Source organism: Mesoplodon bidens, assembly GCF_964165515.1.
Source record: "Mesoplodon bidens genome assembly, chromosome: 14".
Taxonomy (NCBI): Eukaryota; Metazoa; Chordata; class Mammalia; order Artiodactyla; family Ziphiidae; genus Mesoplodon; species Mesoplodon bidens.
In genome coordinates, this window is record NC_138170.1 from 58187643 (window position 1) to 58207149 (window position 19507).

Sequence of the window (19507 nt, forward strand, 5' to 3'; positions counted from 1 at the left end):
TTTTATAGAACCTAATGACCTATAGAATATCAACAGTTAAAAACAAAGTATTTTCACATCTGAATAAAGATAAATGACACACTGGAGAAGGGAGATTTGAGCATTTACAAATACCAGTCTTTGGGAATGGAGTATACAAATTATAAGAAAAAGTAGGGGAATATTTGCTAGCTCTGACTGAAAAAGGCAGAAAATAGGGGGTGGTGGTGTGATGAATTGGGAGATTGGGATTGACATATATACACTAATATGTATAAAATGGATAACTAATAAGAACCTGCTGTATAAAAAGATAAATAAAAATTAAAAAAAGAAAAAGTAAAATCTAGGAATCAAGATCAGTTAAAAAATAAATAAGATAAAAGGTTGAATATAGAAAAATTATAGTTACATTTGTTTAAAATTTTTAATACATTTTCTGATCATAGAGATAATGACATTATTCTAACACATTTAGGCAATATTAAATGTCAAGAAGAATTTCTGTCCCTTATAGAATTGCTAATTACATGTTAACAATTTGTTCTGTTTTCTTCTGGGAGTATATTGGGAGTTAGCAGAGAGATGTATCTCCACAAACACTATTGGGATTATATAGTGTTGTGTGCTGCATTTGATCTAATATTTAATATGAGAGCATGAACTATCTTTGAAATTATTGCTAATAATTGCATGAGGAAATTCTAACGTGTGGATGTACCATAAATTACTTAACCATTTACCTATTGTTATATTATTTTCCTTTTCCCTAAAAAAGAAACAGAATAGTCATAAATGTAATTAAATTAGCTCATTAAAGAAAACTAAGTAGTTCAAGAATATACTCATTAAAAATCAAACAATACAGATAAAGTGAAAGTCCCCTGTAACACTCCCAAACCATTCCCAGTCCCTGCCCCAGAGATAACTACGGTGATCAGATTGGTGATATGTCCTACTATACATTGACATATATGCTTGCTTTGTCAGAAATAGGTACTTTTATTTCCAGACCTTTTTTTTCTTATACAAATTATATATTCATTTAGTAAATCAACATTTATTGAGCACCTACTATATCCCAGGCAGTGCTCCAGATACTGAGTAGTATCTTGTAGAACAGAATAACCAAAATCCCCATCCTCATAGAGCTTATATTCTAGTGAGAGAGCCCAACAATAAGCAAGATAAAGAAGTAAAATATAAAGTATGTTTGTTAAATGCTAAGAAGAGAAAGGGTAATATGAAATGCAAGGGAGGGGAACATTTGAAATTTTAAACATGGTGGCCAGGGAAGGCCTAGCTGAAAAGGTACATTTTGAGTAAAGACTCAAAGAAAGTGAGTGAGTGAGCTACCTCTTGAATGTCTGGGAGAAGCCCTTTCTAGGCACATTAATAACATGTGCAAGGGACCTGGGGTCCATGTCTCAAAGACAGCAAGGAGGACAGTGTGGCTGGAGCCAAGTGATGAAGGGGGAGCGCGACAGGAAATGAGTAGTGAGGTACAGATCATGTCACATAGGGCCTCGTTCGTGAGGACTTTGCTAAGAAGTCCTTGAAGGATTTTGAGCAGAAGAGTGGCACAATCAGATTTACATTGGCATGGAATTATTGGTCTACCATACTGAGAATAGATTTTAGGGGGCCAAGGGCTGAAACAGGGAGACCAGTTAGGACATTGCTGTTCTGCGGTACATATTGTTCTACAACTTGGGTTTTTTTCACTAACAATATCTCTTAGAGATGTTTTCATGTCTGTATCTAGAGCTCTACTTTATTCCTTTTATCTGCCTCATATAATTCCTTAGAATGGATGATATTGTCATAATTAACCATTTCTTGGTTGATAGACATTTTGGTAGTTTCCACTGATTTACAAACAATGCTATAATGAAAATCGTTGTATATACCTCTTTCTGTACATGTAGATATCAAGAAGTGGAATTATCAAATGCAATGATGAATGCTGTTGGTATTTTGATTGGCACTACACTGAATTTAGTTTATTTGGTGGGAAATTGATATCTTTACAACATTAAGTCTTCACATCTAGGAACATGACACATCTTTCTATGAGTTATAAATTTTTTTCACATAAGTCTTACACTTACTTGAAATATGTCAAAGGTTATTAATTTTGATGTATTAAATTTGTTTGATCCTCAGGTGTTTCTTTTATTTCCTCTAGTGACTTCTTACTGCTAGTTTTGAAAGACATTGTGTTGCAGAGACCAACTCTTCAAGTTATTCTGATGAGTGCAACTTTAAACGCTGAGCTCTTTTCAGAATATTTTAATTCCTGCCCAGTTATCACTATACCAGGTGATTAAAATCCATCATTAAATACGTATTGTCCTAATAAGCAAATATAATTATTTTAAAGTTCATTTGAGATATAAATGAATGAGTATTTATACCTGTTTCTAGAGAAGAATTGATTAGTTTATAACAAATAAAATCATAACCACATAATGAAATTATTAAAGAGGTAATGTTATATTCATTTGCTGGGAGATTTTAATTTATATGTGCTTTAAAAAAATGTCTAGGTTATTAGGATTTCTAGCATTCTGTTGTGTTTAACATCAAAATGTGAGTTTATAATGGTAATCTATCATAAAGGGAAAAGTTGTATCTGTGTATAGCATATTTGTTCATTGCTAGATTCTGCTAAACTTCTGGATATTGGTCCACTCTGGGAGCAAGTGAAATTGGATAGTCTGTGACTTCTTTTGGTGCTTTCACAGTCTCATTTTGGGATTAATTTATCACTTTGGGCTTTGGTTTATCATTCTGCAGTTGATTGCTAAAGAACAATTTGGAAACACTGAGTGGTGAATAATTCGTTCTAGTTATAGAGGATATCGACAGTAGATTTAAAGATGAAATTATATGCTTGATCGAGAATACAATTGTTGACTGTTTAAAGGTCCCCTTCAGGGAAGAAGAGGGGGATAAAAAGGTTTAACAGATTTTTTTTTTTAAGAGGTTAAAAAAAGTCTTATTAGCAAATGATCATCTCTCCAACTGTGCACTTCTGTTTCATTTACTAACTGGAATCTACTCCTTCCATTTTTATCATGAAAATCTTGTTCTGAATACTTGTAAGACCACAGAGTAAATAGTACCTTACTGTGCCAAGCTTCGTTTTAAGACAATTTTACATATACAAACAGTTTCAAGATAGTTGAACCGGGTATTCTGAGACTTTTCTGTTTTATTCTCTTGTTTTCCTAGGCCGTACATTTCCTGTTGATCAATTTTTTCTGGAAGATGCCATTGCTGTGACAAGGTAAGGAAGATATTAATTAAAGTTTGGTGAAAGTCCTTGAAAACAGAATTACTATTTTACCTCCGTGTGCCTGGATACTAAGAAATGGGTTAATTTTTCTTCTAATTTTTCAATTTGAGCATTTTGTTTTCCCCTTTCAGTGAATATTTATTATACAAATTATTTGAATTCAAAGGCAGTATTATATATTAAGAGTACTGACTCAGGAATCCGTAATGTAGACTAAGGACCTTGGGTGGTAATGATGTATGGATGTCAGTTCATCAGTTTTAACAAATGTACCACTCGGGTTGGGGATATTGCTAATGGGGGAGGCTATGCGTAGGGGAGGGAGCAGGGGGTGTATGGGGAACCTCTGTACCTTCTGCTCAGTATTGCTGTGAACCTAAAAAGTCTGTTTAAAAAATGATGGGGAATTCCCTGGCGGTCCAGTGGTTAGGACTCGGCGATTTTACTGCGGTATCCTGGGTTCAATCCCTGGTCGGGGAACTAAGATCCCACAAGCCATGTGGCATGGCCAAAAAAATAAAATAAAATAAAAATAAATAAATAATAAAAAATGATGGACCAAATCTATGGAGAATTTAACATGGAAAAAAAAAGTACTAATTCTGCAGACAGACTACTAGTATTTAAATCCCTCTACTTACCAACTGTAACATTGGTGAGTAGCTTAATCTCTCTGTGACTTAGTTTCATCATACGTAAAGTGAGCATATTAATAGTAGCCTCTTCAAGAGTTATGAGGATTAATTAATACTTGGAGTTAATACTTGCAAAGGGCTTAGAACTGTGCCTGGCATATATCAAATGCTTTATATATGTTAGCTATAATTACCATTATTATTCTGCCTTCAAGGGGTTTGCAGTACATATGAGTGTATAAGTTCTGTACCGGATAGAAGGTGGTAATGTCTATTGGATACCAACAGATTTCTCCCCTCTGAAAGCTCTGCTTCCTCTTCCTACTCTTTGACCTTGAAGATTCCCCAATGTTTTATCCTTGCACTGTTTCTTCTCACTGTTAAATTCTTGCTTGGCTCTCTAAGACTCATGTGATTGCAGCTGTCACCCCTGTGCTGAGAACTCCCAGATTGGTATCTTCGTTCCTGACCTCTGAGCTCCAGAATGGAAACACCTTTGATGTCTGACACCAGAATTTTTTTCTTTCTCTCTGCTCCTTCCATTCCTAATAAGCCCCCTCCTAATTCTACATTATTTAATGATACAGTATTCTCAAGCTAAAAACCCCAAAACAGTGGCTCTCAAACTTTAGTGTGCAGTAAGCATACTTGGGGAGCTTATTAAAATTGTTGTTTTGTGGGCCCAATCCCACTTCCATTGAATGTGAATCTCTGGGGAAATCATCTTTCAGCTAGTTTCCCTGTCTTTTTTCTCTCACTTTTCCAAATTCACTGCCTCCAGAATTATCTTAAAACAGAGCCAAAAGCATTCCAGTGTGTTCCCCACCAGCAGTAGGGCACGGCAGACAGAATCCTGGACTGGTGGGAGAATAGCACGTGAGCGGGGCAGAAGCAGAGCAACATTCTGCTGGATGAGCAGGAAAGCAGGTGAACAGTGTCATTCCTCACCAACAGACCCGCAGCCACACCCACACATTTCTTTGTCTTCTTTCCTCAGGTATGTGTTGCAGGATGGGAGCCCATACGCGCGCTCCATGAAACAGATGTCAAAGGAGAAGCTCAAGGCGAGGCGCAGCAGAACCGCATTTGAGGAGGTGGAGGAGGACCTGCGCCTCTCCCTGCACCTCCACGATCAGGATTCCACCAAAGATGCCGTGCCAGATCAACAGTTAGATTTTAAGCAGCTCCTGGCCCGCTATAAAGGTAATGTGCTTCCTGGGGGGAATATTACAATTATGCCAAAGATAACTAGTTTTTCTCACGTCCTGATCCAGAAGAAGAAAAATGTGGCTCTTGTTTCATAGTTACCTTGTCTTTAGTTCATCAGAACAACCTTAAACTTAGAAAAATAACAGTTCTAATACATATTAGATTAAAATTGTTATTATATTTACCAGTGGGTTTTTTCCTGATTATAAATGTGTTCATTATAGAAAAATTGGGAGGTAGTAAAATATAAATTATATTCTTGAGTGTTTTGTAACTTTGCATTTTGATATGATTTCAAATTCAGAATTAAAAATTTGCAAGACTACAGTGAACTCTCATATATCCTTTACCCTGATTCACCAATTCTTAACATTTTGCTTCATTTGCTTTATTATTTGCTCTGGGTGCATTTTTTTTTTTTTCCTGAATGTTTTGAACGTAAATTGCAGACATGATGCTCCTTAACCCCTAATATTTCAGTATGTATTTCCTCAGAACAAGGACATCCTCTTACATAACAATAGGATATGGGAATTCCCTGGCGGTCCAGGGGTTAGGACTCTGGCACTTTCACTGCCGGGGCCCGGGTTCAATATCTGGTTGGGGAACTAAGACCCCACAAGCTGCACGGCATGGCCAAAAACAAAAGCAAACAGTAGGACATGATCAAAATGAAAACATTTAACACTAATACAGTACTACTGTTTAATCCACAGTCCATATTCTAATTTTGTCAATTATTTCAATAATGTCCTTTATTGCTATTTTTTAAGTGGTACAGGATCCAACGCAAGATTACATATTGCATTCAGTCATCATGTGTCTTTAGTTTCTTTCTATCTGGAGAAATTTGCCAGCCTTTATTTTTCTTCTATGATTTACATTTTTAAGGAGTTTGGGCCAATTATTTTGTAGAATGTCCCTCTGTTTGGGTTTATCTAATGTTGCCCCATGATTAGTTTTAGGTTATGCATTTTTGGTTAGAAAACCACAGAAACAGTGTTGAGTCCTTCTCAGTGCATCATATCAGGAGGCACATGATGTTGGTTCATCCCATTATTAGCAGTATTAACTTTGATCACCTGGTTAAGGTGATGCCTATGTTTCTCCTCTGTGTAGTTGCTATTTATTCCCTTTGTAGTTAATAAGTCAGTTGTGGAGAGAGATTTGAAACTATTTATCCTATAACATCCTCAAAATTTCACCCACTAGTTTTAGCATTATTCAGTAGGCCTCGAAAATGACATCTTTTTTTAGGGCCCACCCTGTGCTGAGCATTTTTATATATGTTGTTAGGTGCTCCCTCCTCCCATGCCGGCCTCCACGCAGCTTTGTTCCTAGATAGTCTTCCATACGTTCAGCTGGGCTGAACCCATAGAAACCCTAAGGTTACTACTTTTGCTTTCTTCCTAAAGCCTAGACAGGTCTCAGCTGCCTTTCCTGCTCTCTTTTCCGTGGACTGCCACCCCAATTCCTCTTGGTCCTTCCAAAAAAATAAAAGTTGTTTACCTTTCAAGGAGTAAGAGCTTCCAACCCCTGTTACTGCTTCTATAGCAGAAAAGACAAGTGAGTTTTCCTTTTTCTCCTTCCACCAAAGATGCAGTCCTGCATGGGAAATGGTAATCATAAAGGAATTAGGGCATTAGCCATTTGTTCTGCTGTTTAGGAAGATATACGTGGCTCCCAAACATTTCACTTAATCTTCCCAACATCCTGAGAAGTAAGGTTAAGAGCATAGACATGTATCTTACAGACCTGGATTCGACTCCCCAGGCTCTCATAAAACCAGTTATATGCAAGTTCCTCATCCTCTCTATTCCTCAGTTTCCTTATCTATAAAATGCCATTATTTAGGAGATTAAATAAGGCAATACTAATCCACAGCATAGTGCCCAGGGCTAGTAAGTGCAGATTTGTGATTCTCATGAAAATGTCTGACTCAGATGTTTGTGTTCTTTCTGTACATCATACCAGCCGACAATTCCCATTTCCTTATTCTATTAAATTAGTTAACGGGAAAATCTCTTTGGTTTCTCTTTTGAAATTCCAGAGTTTTCTTTAAGAATTATGACTGGATCTAAGCCACGGTCTTTATAATGTCAAGCACAGAGATATCAAAGTTCAGAAAGCACCTCTGAGAACTCTTTTCTAAGGATTTGAGGTTGGGAAACCTGGCTGTACTACTAGCTTCTGTATGATGCTGGGCTGATTGATCACTTAGCTTCTTCGGGTCTCCTCTTCCCTGTGAAACAAAGACTTTATCTAGTTGATCTCAGTGCTCTCTTTCAGAAAATTAAACAGTGTTCCCTAGCTTGATTTTTAAAACTTTTTCTAGTTAAAAAATAATAATAATCAGTCTTTTAAAATATATAAATGATTAGTAAAACCTGCCAAAGTGTAAAAAAAATTTTTTTTAATGATTTTCGTTTCCCTTTTTTTCAGTTAGCTGATTCTTTCTCCTTTTTGAAAAGCCTGGCTATTTGGAATCTTGGCAAATAAAAATGATTCCTGCTCTGCCATCCACACCCAACCACACTTGTGCTTGTGTAGCTTATTTCTCCCTTTCTTTCATTTTTAGCAACATAGGGATCATTCTTCAGAGCAACACTGTTTAGCAATTGCTTTTGCCTCTCTTCAAGCTTTTCAGCAAAGCGTAGAAAGCTTGCCTTCCTTCATACCAACTACAGTTATTTTGCTCCAGTTAGACTCTATTTCAGGTGATGGGTCATTATAAAGAACTAAAAAGAAACGGCAGCCGTCTGCAGAGAATTAGTCTCCCCAGGCATATGCTGTTTGTTTTTAAAAGAGCTGAGGCTTATAGTACAACACAAGGAAGTATATCTTTTACTAGGCTTCCAATGAATTAGGAGATTGTAGACCCTTAACCTGAGGGTCGATGGGTAGACTTCAGGGTTATTGGTGAAGCCATTAAAATCACATGTATTTTAAAGGGAAGATTCCTAACTTTTATGATTTTCTCAAGGAACCTAAAAGTTAAAAGTCACTGTTGTAAAGTTGCTGCTGTAAAGTCACTGTTGTAAAGTAAAGCTGTGGCCTCTGTGCACTGATTTTCACAGTTACTGTTGCCTGGACTTTTGGCTGATCTAATTCACAAGTTGATTGACTCTGGAAGGGTTTTCTGCAATATTTTTGATATATTTATATATCAAATGTGTTTGATATATATATATATATAATATACTTATATAATATATAAATATATATAATACATATATATCTGAAATATATATAAAATATATTTTATATGATAGATAAAAGGGGAAGGAAAGAGAAAAGTTAAAAGTTGCTTCTCTCGGCCTTTCCAGCAGGGGCAGGAGCCTGCTCTTTGGGTCATTGTTCAAGCAAAAAGTGCTTCTAGTGAGCCTGTATTTTCTGAGAAACTGAAGGAAAAAAGTTCATTTCAGCACATTAAATGTGAACATCTGTGTTATTAAATCAAATCAAGACACCCACCTAGTTCTCAGGCATATTTTCTTCAATAGGTGTAACTATCCTGATTTTTACCTTTCTTTCAGGGGTTAGCAAATCAGTCATCAAAACAATGTCCATTATGGATTTTGAAAAGGTTAATCTTGAATTAATCGAGGCCTTGTTAGAGTGGATTGTGGATGGAAAGCACTCCTACCCTCCAGGTAACTGCAGCCTGTCTTAAGTGTGAGACGGCAAAGGGCAGGGAGTCTACTTCCTGAGATGGTGGGGATTGTGGGGACAGCCTCTCTTCCTGGAGCCCTCGCCCCGGTTCCTCACCTTTTCACCCCCAGTTGTGTGTACAGTTGCTTATTAGGTTTTTCAGGAGGAAATTTTACCGTTTACCTTTTGAGGAAGTTTTACCTTTTACCCACCGAGCAAAAAGATGTTAACAATACAAAGTCCAAAATGAAGAAGGCTGAAAAGAAGGCCTGGGTGTCCACATGTCAACACTCAGTCCCTGGCTAAATGGGAGTCTAATAATGAGTGTTTGAATCATGTGAAGACTCTATACCTGGAGGCCACAGGGCAATGGGGTTAAGAGAACAGGCTTTGGAAAGTCTGATAAAATTCCCTGCTACTCCGAGCTCTGTAACCTTGGATAATAAAGTCCTTACCTTTTCTATGCCTCAGGCTCCTTGTTTGTAAAATGAAGACAATAATAAATCCTCTATGTTGAGGATTAAAAGAAACCATATACAAAGCGCTTAGCACTGTGCCTGACATATATTTAATGCCCAGTAGCTACTACCCCTAACAATATTATAGTTATGCTAGTATATTTATCATTGTTATTATGATCACTGTTACTACTCCTCCTCCTCCTCCTGTTATAACACAGAGCAATCCCTACTTTCCCCTTGCTCAGTGTCTTCCCAGTGACCTTTTACCTCATTTGTAGTCCATTATCTCCAGAATGAATGTCCCAGATCTTCTCATAACTGAATCCTTCACATCATTCAGGTTTCCAACAAATGTCTTCTCTTCAGAGGAGTCTTCTCTGACCACCCTATCTGTTGTCTCTCCCCTCACTCTATCACAATATCCATAAATGGTTTTCATTTTCAATATAGCACTTAACACTATCCAAAATTATAGTTCTGCTTACTGATGGTCTCCTTCAGTAGAATGTAAGCTCTTTAAGAATAAGAATTTCTTGTGCACCACTGTATTCCTCAGACCCTAGAACAGAACCTGGAATCTTTAGGTATGGAGTAAATATTTGTTGCATGAATAGATGCAGCCATTGTTGAGTGATAATTAAGTGGAATCATAGATCAGAAAACTACATTATATGCTCATTACACGGTGCTTAATGACTGCCCTCTTCTGATTAGATCTTAATCATTATGTGGTATTTTCTAAGGAAACATGTGAGCCACATAAAATTATTGAAGTGCCTTGTTTCTCATTCCTTGGCAAGTAGCCATTGTTGGCTAATGCATTATCACTGGATTGAATATCTTATTTCATCCCAAAGGAAAAGACTATTACTGAAAAAAATGAAGTATAGCAGCCAAAAAGAAATGTTAGAAAATTATCTGAATTCAAAGCAAAGTTGATGTAGTGATTAGGCAGTTGGTGATATATTTGTGAATATTAAAGATATCCTTGAAACAGATGGCCAAGCCATGAGGGCAGAGTAGATCAGAAGGCACATAAAAATACAAATTTTTTTTCCATCCATATAGATTATTTTACCACTTAAATTTTGTGCTACTTTAGTAGAGAGAAGCATGGGGTATGTAATGGAAAAAGCATGGATCTGGTACCAGAAACCCTATATTTGTTTTCCTACTCCCCTCTTATTAAGTTCTGTGACCTGACCATGTTACTGAGTCACCTTAAGGGTACTATTAATCTTCTTAACGGGTGGTTATGAGGATCAAATGAGATAATATATGTGAACATTCTTTGTAAACTAGGAAGTACAGTATTAAAACCAACCTTGAAAGATAATCTTTTGTCCTTCTTCAGAGTTCAATTTTTGTAATAATTTAGTTTCCTTATTTATTTAGTGGGGAGAAGAACCACGATAAATTATTGGTCATGAGTTCCTTGTGGGCAGATCTTTGTTTTATATTCCATTGTACCTAGCACAAAGCTGACAAAGACACCCAGTAAATATTTGTGGGATTAAAGGCGGGGTTAGGGAAGACAGTGTCAGTTTCCTCTGTGAATAAAGCACAAAAGGAGGTGACTATTGCTGAGTGACTGCTCTTGGCACAGAAATACACTATAATCAGTTATCACTGTTTATTTTCTTTAATGTAAACTTTTAAAGCCCATAAACCATTATTATGGCATGGTAAGTTAATCTACTGCCTCTTCAACACATATCTAAGTTTAGATTACCAGATTGGCTGGCCAATTATAGTTTCTTTTCCTCATTTCCAATAAAATGTTTATGGATTTTATTTACTAATGGGGAGAAGAGTCTTCCGGTCATATAAGATTAGAAGGATAACTCTTTCTATAGAAACAGAATGTCAGTGGCCAGTGCACTGAAGAAGTATGTTTAAAGAGCTTTGCTAATGATTCTTGTATAACGTAAGGCATTATATTTTTCTACACATCATTTCTTTTTCTGTTTTCGAAAGATATAGTACCTCATTCATTCTGTAGTTATTAAGTCAGAAAATATATTCTAAAAGTTTGTTTTCCATTTAGTTCCCTGGGGACTTTACAAAGAAAAGAAAATTGATTGTGAAAAATCTCAGATTATTACATTTTTCATTTAAAATTAAAATCTGTATTAGTTTTTTCTTTTTCACATCTCTCAGATTGATTCTTTTTATATACCCAGGTGCTATACTTGTATTTTTACCGGGACTAGCAGAAATCAAAATGCTTTATGAACAGCTACAGTCTAATTCTCTATTCAACAACAGACGTAGTAATCGGTAAGTTAATTGCTTTCTATATTCTTAATCGTCTATTGCAGTTATGTGTGAAAATGAATAACCAGAAAGATCTCTTTGACTGTCATCACCCTCTTTCAACCCTGGTGTCACTGCTCAAAAATATGTTTGTTTATGCCAGCTGGGAATAGACAAAGCAGTTTGTTCCAGGGAGTCAGTCATTTCCATTCCATTATATAAAAATGTTTCTCTTCACTTAGCGTAGTGACTCAGCAAAATGGCATGTGCAGTTAACCCTAGAACAACACGGTTTGAACTGCATGGGTCTACTTATACATGGATTTTTTTCAGTGGTAAATACTATAGTACTACATGATACATGGTTAGTTAAATCCATGGATGCAGAACCACAGATACAGAGGAACCACATATACAAAGGGCCAACTATAAATTATACATGGATTTTTGACTGCACAGAGGATTGGTCTTCCCTAATCCGCGTATTCTTTGAGGGTCAACTGTAATTTCAGTTGCCAGATACTGGGGATTGGAGAAGCCAGTGTTAATAACAACAAAGAAATGCTACCATTTTGAGAAAAAATAATTTTCAGTGGTTCCTATTCCAGTAGTAAGACAGACTGGGTGTGTCTTCATATCTAAGGGGACACTACTTGACAGATGAACACCCCCTAGAAATATAAGACTGAAGTTTCTTAGCATACATGACTGTCTCTGTCTCTCTTTCTCTGAATTTAAAGGTAGGGAAAAAAATGATTCTTTGTTGGTTAGTGTGCTCCAGGCTTGTTACTTGTAGAATGTCAACTATTTAGTCCTCTTGATTATTTACTAGTGAATTACACTCCAGTTTTTCCCAAGTTGATGCAAGGTTTTTAGTTCATAGAACTGAGTAAATATTTTAAGGGTCAGAAAGAACTTTCCCATTTAGAAGACCTGGGCCTTGAGGACAGGTTGTGGAGAAGCTGCTGATTTTTGGAGTCACATTGTTAGTTTTAATAGAAATTCACCCATTATAACCCAATTTCAGTGTTTTGTACTAGAACACTAAATACTTTTTTTTTTTTTTTTTTTAGATGTGTTGTTCACCCACTTCATTCATCTTTATCCAGTGAAGAGCAGCAGGCTGTGTTTGTAAAACCTCCTCTGGGTGTAACTAAGATTATAATTTCCACCAACATTGCTGAGACATCCATCACTATCGATGATGTTGTCTATGTCATCGATTCTGGGAAAATGAAAGAAAAGAGGTATCCTCTTTTGGTGATGTAAGAGAGGGGCTAACGATGCCTCATTTGGAGCAACACAGCTGTTAAAGGCTAATGCTATTAAGCTACATGGATTACGTTTGAAAAAATACTTTATGAAAACTCTCTAGATATGAGTGATTCTGTAGCTAGGATCATGAATCTTATATTCAAACAGAGGTAGAAATTTTAAGTTTTTACCTTAGAAATAATTATTTTTCCTCTTTTTCTTATATGCTTTACATGTGCTTGAATGAAAAAGAATTGGTATGGGAGGTGATGGATATGTTAATTACCAAAAGGTTGGTAATCATTTCACAATGTATACATATATCAAAACATCACATTGTACACCTTAAATATATATAGTTTTTATTTCTCGAAAAAAAAAATTTTTTAAATTGAATAAAGAAACTGTATGTAGTATATAGTACAGAAACCATTTAAATTAGCACAAAGTGCTCCCACCAGGGACTCAACTACCCCAGAACATGCGGGACACTGTCCTTCTACAGAAGTAGGATGGTTCATCTATTCTTTCCATGCTAAGTAAAATTTTGGCCACATTTTTATAAAGTAGCTGCTTTTTACCTTTTCTTTTACTTTATAGATATGATGCCAGCAAAGGGATGGAAAGTTTAGAGGATACTTTTGTCTCTCAAGCCAATGCCCTGCAAAGAAAAGGTCGAGCAGGTCGTGTTGCATCTGGGGTCTGCTTCCATTTATTCACCAGCCATCACTTCAGTCACCAGCTTCTAAAGCAGCAGCTACCAGAAATACAGAGAGTGCCCCTGGAACAGCTCTGTCTCAGGTACATCTTGATCCTTGTGTTCTGCTTCCGAAAGGTCCCAACGTTTCTCACCGTAAGTTCCATGTTTTCGTTTTCTTAGTAGAAGATGTTTTGCTAAGCGTGGACTTGGATGAACTCATTCATTTGCAAAGAAAGAGCCCTTCAGTGTTGCCTTACCATTCCTTTTAACTTTATACACATAAAGATCTCTTGCATTGCAGAGGATGGCCCTAAAACAGAGCTTAAGAATACATTTATTAGTCAGGAAAGTCATCTAACTTATCAAGAAATTTCTGCTAGGGCAACACCAATATTAAATCATCTCAGGGGGAAATCTACACCCTCATTATCAGTTAGAACAAAGTGAACAAAAGCAATTTGAAAACACCATTATTTACCTGATGAACAAACAAAAGAACAAATATCATAAAATAGGATTTAACGAATGAATGATTAAACTCAAGTGTTACTGAAGCTGGAGAACCTTTGGTTCAACCTTTCTGAAACTTTGTATAGCGTATATAAGATCTCTAAAACTATCCATGCTCTTTGACCGAGTCATTATTTTGAGGGAGTATGCCCATAAAATGTTTACCCAAAGGGAAAAAAGTTACTTGTACAAAGATGTTACAGCTCTTCTTTTATCCAATAGGTGTATTTTGAGAGCTTTCCATTACATTAGTAAAAATGTAAAGGAATTATAAGTGAAATAAATAAACTTTATATAAGATTTTTCTCTTTCAAAAATTGCCTAAATTCATAATTTAAAACAGCTTTTCAAGAGCTGTCACAAGGCAGGACACAATGCAGGTTAATTTTATAAACAATTATTATGCAGTTTCAGATGTGGGAAAGAGAGTAGGTGGATCATTTGAATTTTATTTCATGATTTGAACCCACTGTTATAGAAAAAAGCATTTTGGACGTGTATAGAGAGAAATTTATTCTGAATCTCAGTAAATTTCAGAATCTGAAAGTGTTTCTGTAACTTATTGCTAGGAGAAGTAAAAGACATAAGAGATTTTTTAAAAATTTATTTAAACTGGCATTGTTTGGTTTATGAAGGCATATATTTGGGAAATTATAAATTATTTTCATGCACAGAAGCTTACTTACCTCTTTGTGTCATCCCACCAGAAATAAAAATGACAAATTGTTTTGTTTTCTTTTTTCAGAATTAAAATTTTAGAGATGTTTAGCACTCATAATCTCCAATCTGTGTTCTCTCGGCTCATTGAACCCCCGCACGCTGATTCTCTCCGTGCCTCAAAAATACGATTACGAGACTTGGGAGCATTAACTCCAGATGAAAAACTGACCCCTCTAGGGTATCACTTGGCTTCTCTGCCCGTAGATGTGAGAATCGGAAAGCTAATGCTGTTTGGGTCTATCTTCCGCTGTTTGGATCCTGCTCTCACCATTGCTGCGAGTTTAGCTTTTAAGTCTCCTTTTGTAAGTAAACAGCATTCATCTGAACTGGAGTCTGTAAGTCTCTAAGGGGACCACGGGGGCTTCAGGGTTATGTGAGCCCCCTAATACTTTTCTTGTGAGTATATTATAGGTGAATCTTTCAGGGCACAATGTCTCTTAACTTTTATTGGATCCTCAAAGAAATCCATGCCCCAAATAAAGATTAAGAACTAGAGAGCCAGCTTATTTAAGTCATCTAAATGTGCTTTTTATGTATCTGCTTTACTTGCTCATTATAGGAAAACCAGAAAAGCAAGCAAGCAAAAAGTGCCCCCGCCTGATTTTAAAAAACAATAAATATATTGGACTACTTTTTTCAACAGCTTTATTGAAATATAATTCACCCATGTAAAGTGTACAGTAGTTTTTAGTATTGTGCAGTCATCACCCTAGTCAGTTTTAGAACGTTTTTAATCACCTCATTAAAAAAAACCTCTTAGGGGCAGGCCAGGAATAAAGATGCAGACGTAGAGAATGGACTTGAGGACACGGGGAGGGGGAAGGGTAAGCTGGGACGAAGTGAGAGAGTGGCATGGACATATACACACTACCAAATGTAAGATAGATAGCTCGTGGGAAGCAGCCACATAGCACAGGGAGATCAGCTCGGTGCTTTGTGACCACCTAGAGGGGTGGGATAGGGAGGGTGGGAGGGAGACCCAAGAGGGAGGAGAAATGGGGATATATGTATATGTATAGCTGATTCACTTTGTTATACAGCAGAAACTAACACACCATTGTAAAGCAATTATACTCCAAAAAAGATGTGACAAAAACAAAAAACCACCTCTTAGCTGTCACTCTCCTATTTCCCTCCAACCCCCCCATCCATTCCATTCATAGATAACCACCAATCTCCTTTCTGTGTTCATAGATTTGCCTCTTCTGGACATTTCATATTAATGAAACAATATAATATATAGTGTTTTGTGATCGGCTTCTTCACTTAGCATAATGCTTTTAAGAGTCATCTATGTTATAGCATGTATCAGTGCTTCATTCCTTTTATGGCCAAGTAATATTCCTTTGTATGGGTATACCACATTTCATTTATCCATTCAGCACTTGAAGGACATTTGGGATTGTTTCCACCTTTGGCTATAAACATTCATGTACAAGTTTTTATGTGAACATATGTTTTCACTTGTCTTGGGTGTATACCTAGGAGTGAAATTATTGGGTCAAATACTATTTAACTTTTTGAGGAACTTCCAGACTCTTCCAGAGTAGTGGCATTTTACATTCTACCAGCATTTTATCAGGATTATAATTTTTCCACATCCTTACTGACACTTGTTATTATCTGACTTTTTTATTATAACTGTTTTAGGTTGTGTGAATTTGTGGCTTTAGATCTGTATTTCTCTAATGGCTAATGATATTAAACATCTTTTCAGTTTCTTATTGTCCATTTGTATATCTGTCAAGAAATGTCTATTCAGATAGTTTGCCCATTTTTAAATTGGGTTATTTGTCCTTTTATTATTGAGTTATAAGAGTTCTTTATATATTCTGGATATAAGTCCCTTAACAGATACATGATTTGCAGATATTTTCTCCTGTACTATGGGTTGCCTTTTTCACTTTCTTGATCTGTTCTTTGAAATAGAAAAGTTTTTATTTGTATGAATTCCAATTTATCTAGTTTTTTGTTGCTCGAGCTTTTGTTGTCCTGGTTAAGAATCCATTGCCAAATCCAAAGTCTTGAAAATTTATCCCTATGTTTTTTCCTAAAAGTTTTTATAGTTTTAGCTCTTACATTATGGTCTTTGGTCCATTTTGAGTTAGTTTTTGAATATAATGTGAAGTAAGAATCCAGCTTCATTCTTTTGCATGAGACTGTCCTGTTGTCCCATCACCATTTGTTGAAAAGACTATTCTTTCCCCACTGAATGGTGTTAGCATTCTTGTCAGTAATCAACTGACCATAAATACATGGGTTTACTCCTGGATTCTCAGTTCTGTTCCATTAAGTTATATGTCTATCCTTAGGCCAGTTCCACACTGTCTTGATTCAAAATAAAAAACTCTAGTTTTGTAGTAAGTTTTGAAATCGGGAAGTGTGAGTCCTCCAACTTTGTTCTTTTTATTAGTGTCTTGAGGATTTTTACATTCATAAGAGTTATTGGTCTGTAGTATTCTTTTCTTGTGATGTCTTTATCTGGCTTTGGTATCAGAGTAACACTGGCCACATAATGATTTGGGAAGTGTTCCCTCCTCCTTTATTTTTTTGAAGATTTTGTGAGAATTAATGTTAAGTCTTCTTTAAATGCTTGGTAGAAATCAGCAGTGAAGCCACTTGGTCTTTTCTTTGTGGGTAGTTTTTTTTTTTTAATTAATTCAACCTCTCCACTTCTTATAGGTCTATTCAGATTATGTTTCTTTTTGAGTCAGTTTTGATCATTTGCTTTTTCCAGGAATTTGTCCATTTCATCTAAATTACCTAATTTATTAATATATAAACATAGTATTTTATAGTCCTTTTTATTTCTGAGAGCTTGTTAGTAATATCCCCTTTTATTTCTGATTCTGATAATTTGAGCCTTCTCTCTCTTTTTCTTGATCATTTTAGCTAAAGGTTTGTCAGTTTTGTTGATCTTTTCAGAGAACCAGCTTTTGGCTTCATTGGTTTTCCCTACTGTTTTTCTGTTCTCTATTTTATTAATTTCTGCTCTTTGTTTCTTTCCTTCTGTTTGTTTCAGTTTTAGTTTGTTCTTCATTTTCCAGTGTCTTAAGGTGGAAGTTTATTGATTTGAGATCTTTCTTCTTGTTTAGTATAGACATATACAGCTATAAATTTTCTTCTATGGACTGCTTTAGCTGCATTCTATACGTTTTGGTATGTTGTGTCTTCATTTTCATTCAAGTATTTTCTTTTTTTTTTGGCGCATTGGGTTTTCATTGCTACGTGCGGGCTTTTTCTAGCTGTGGCGAGTGGGGGCTACTCTTCATTGCGGTGCGTGGGCTTCTCACTTGCAGTGGCCTCTCTTACTGTGGAGCACGGGCTCTAGGCATGCAGGCTTCAGTAGTTGTGGCACATTTCAAGTATTTTCTGATTTCCCTCTCTAGTTCTTCTATGACTCATTGGTTATTTAGGCATGTGTAGTTTAATGTCCACATATCTATTGAGTTTCCCAGTTTTTTCCTTTTATTGACTTCTAATTTCATTCTGTTGTGGTCAAAGAACATACTTTATATTATTTTAGTCCTTTGAAACTTACTAAGCTCTGTATTATGGCTAAGTATATGCTCAGTCCTGGAAAGTATTCCATGTAGACTTGAAAATGAATATTCAGCTGTCATTGGGTAGAGTGTCACTCTTCCTTTATTTTCACATGGCTTATCTCAGATAGATAGGGGAATAGATGTAATAATTTTCTTCAGTTTTACTGTTATACTTCATGGAATTGTAAACTCACAGATCTGCAAAAAGATCTTAGTTCAGCCCCCTCATTTAACAACAGATGACAAAACCAAGGGCCAGGCTAGGCGATGTAGCTTGCTCAGAGACATACAGCCAGTATTATTGTGAATAAGACCTCCATTGCCTGTTTCTCAAATCATCTAAATAACCTCTCACTGTCTGTTTTCTTTTATTGGAATGCAGAAATTGTTCATTAGAAATATTGATGTCGTCCTTAACCAAAACTGAACACCTGTCCTTTGTTGGGTTCTGTAAACATAGTTAATTCCCAAATGTAATCCTTTTCCCACTAGTCTTCCTAAAAAGGAAGAAAATTTATTTTCAAATAGAAAATAAAATTTTATTATTGTTGTGTTAGCTATAAAGGTGTCCAAATATAGGAGAATTAGAGAGAAGCACCGTAGTTGGCTTAGAATGATTTTCAGTGTGATACAGCTTGGGCCTCAGTGTAACTTGCTCTTGCTGGTGTCTTTAGTACATGTGTATGTTGCAGCAAGAGAAGGCAGTGAAAATTAAGTTCTTAGCTGATTTTACTAATTTGTAGGGAAAAGGAGGACCTGTAAACATTATTTTTAAAAGGAAAAAAACATGAATTATGGGTATAGAAATAGGGGAGACTTGAGTATAGAAGATGAATAAGAATCTGTAAAATAAAGATACCACAGAGTTAACAGAATCTTAGATTTTAGATGTAGCTTTTAGAATGAGTGGCTCTTTGATGACATCTTGCCACTAGGAAGTAAGAGACCCAGTAGAGGTTATTGTGGGTGGGCAGATGGACTCACAAGGACAAGTAGGACTGTTAGCTTGGCACTTAACCACCATAATTACTTTTAACCAGCCACCCACTGTGTACTCTGTTCCACGCAAAATACTTCCCGAGGCACCTGGCTTCAGCAGTAGGAAAGTGCCATTTGAAACCTTGGGTAAAATGTGTCCTTCAAACCTGGTTTTCCTCATTTAGGTATCTCCCTGGGATAAAAAAGAGGAAGCTAACCAGAAAAAGCTAGAATTTGCATTTGCAAACAGTGATTATCTGGCCCTTCTACGAGCATATAAGGTAAGTATACAACCTATTAGCTGAGAT

General features: G+C 36.2%; 1 protein-coding gene across 6 annotated transcripts in view; it reads left to right on the forward strand.

Annotated features, from left to right (window-relative positions):
- The window catches only part of DHX57 (DExH-box helicase 57), a 58421-nt gene that overhangs the window by 27097 nt on the left and 11817 nt on the right, over positions 1 to 19507 (forward strand). For all 6 annotated transcript variants that reach the window (XM_081254046.1, XM_081254045.1, XM_081254048.1 and 3 more), the window contains 9 exons: positions 2168 to 2301; positions 3217 to 3271; positions 4913 to 5118; positions 8661 to 8777; positions 11420 to 11516; positions 12566 to 12739; positions 13347 to 13547; positions 14702 to 14978; positions 19385 to 19480. In XM_081254046.1, the coding sequence (XP_081110172.1) occupies positions 2168 to 2301; positions 3217 to 3271; positions 4913 to 5118; positions 8661 to 8777; positions 11420 to 11516; positions 12566 to 12739; positions 13347 to 13547; positions 14702 to 14978; positions 19385 to 19480 (1357 nt within the window). The remainder of the gene's footprint in view (positions 1 to 2167; positions 2302 to 3216; positions 3272 to 4912; positions 5119 to 8660; positions 8778 to 11419; positions 11517 to 12565; positions 12740 to 13346; positions 13548 to 14701; positions 14979 to 19384; positions 19481 to 19507) is intronic.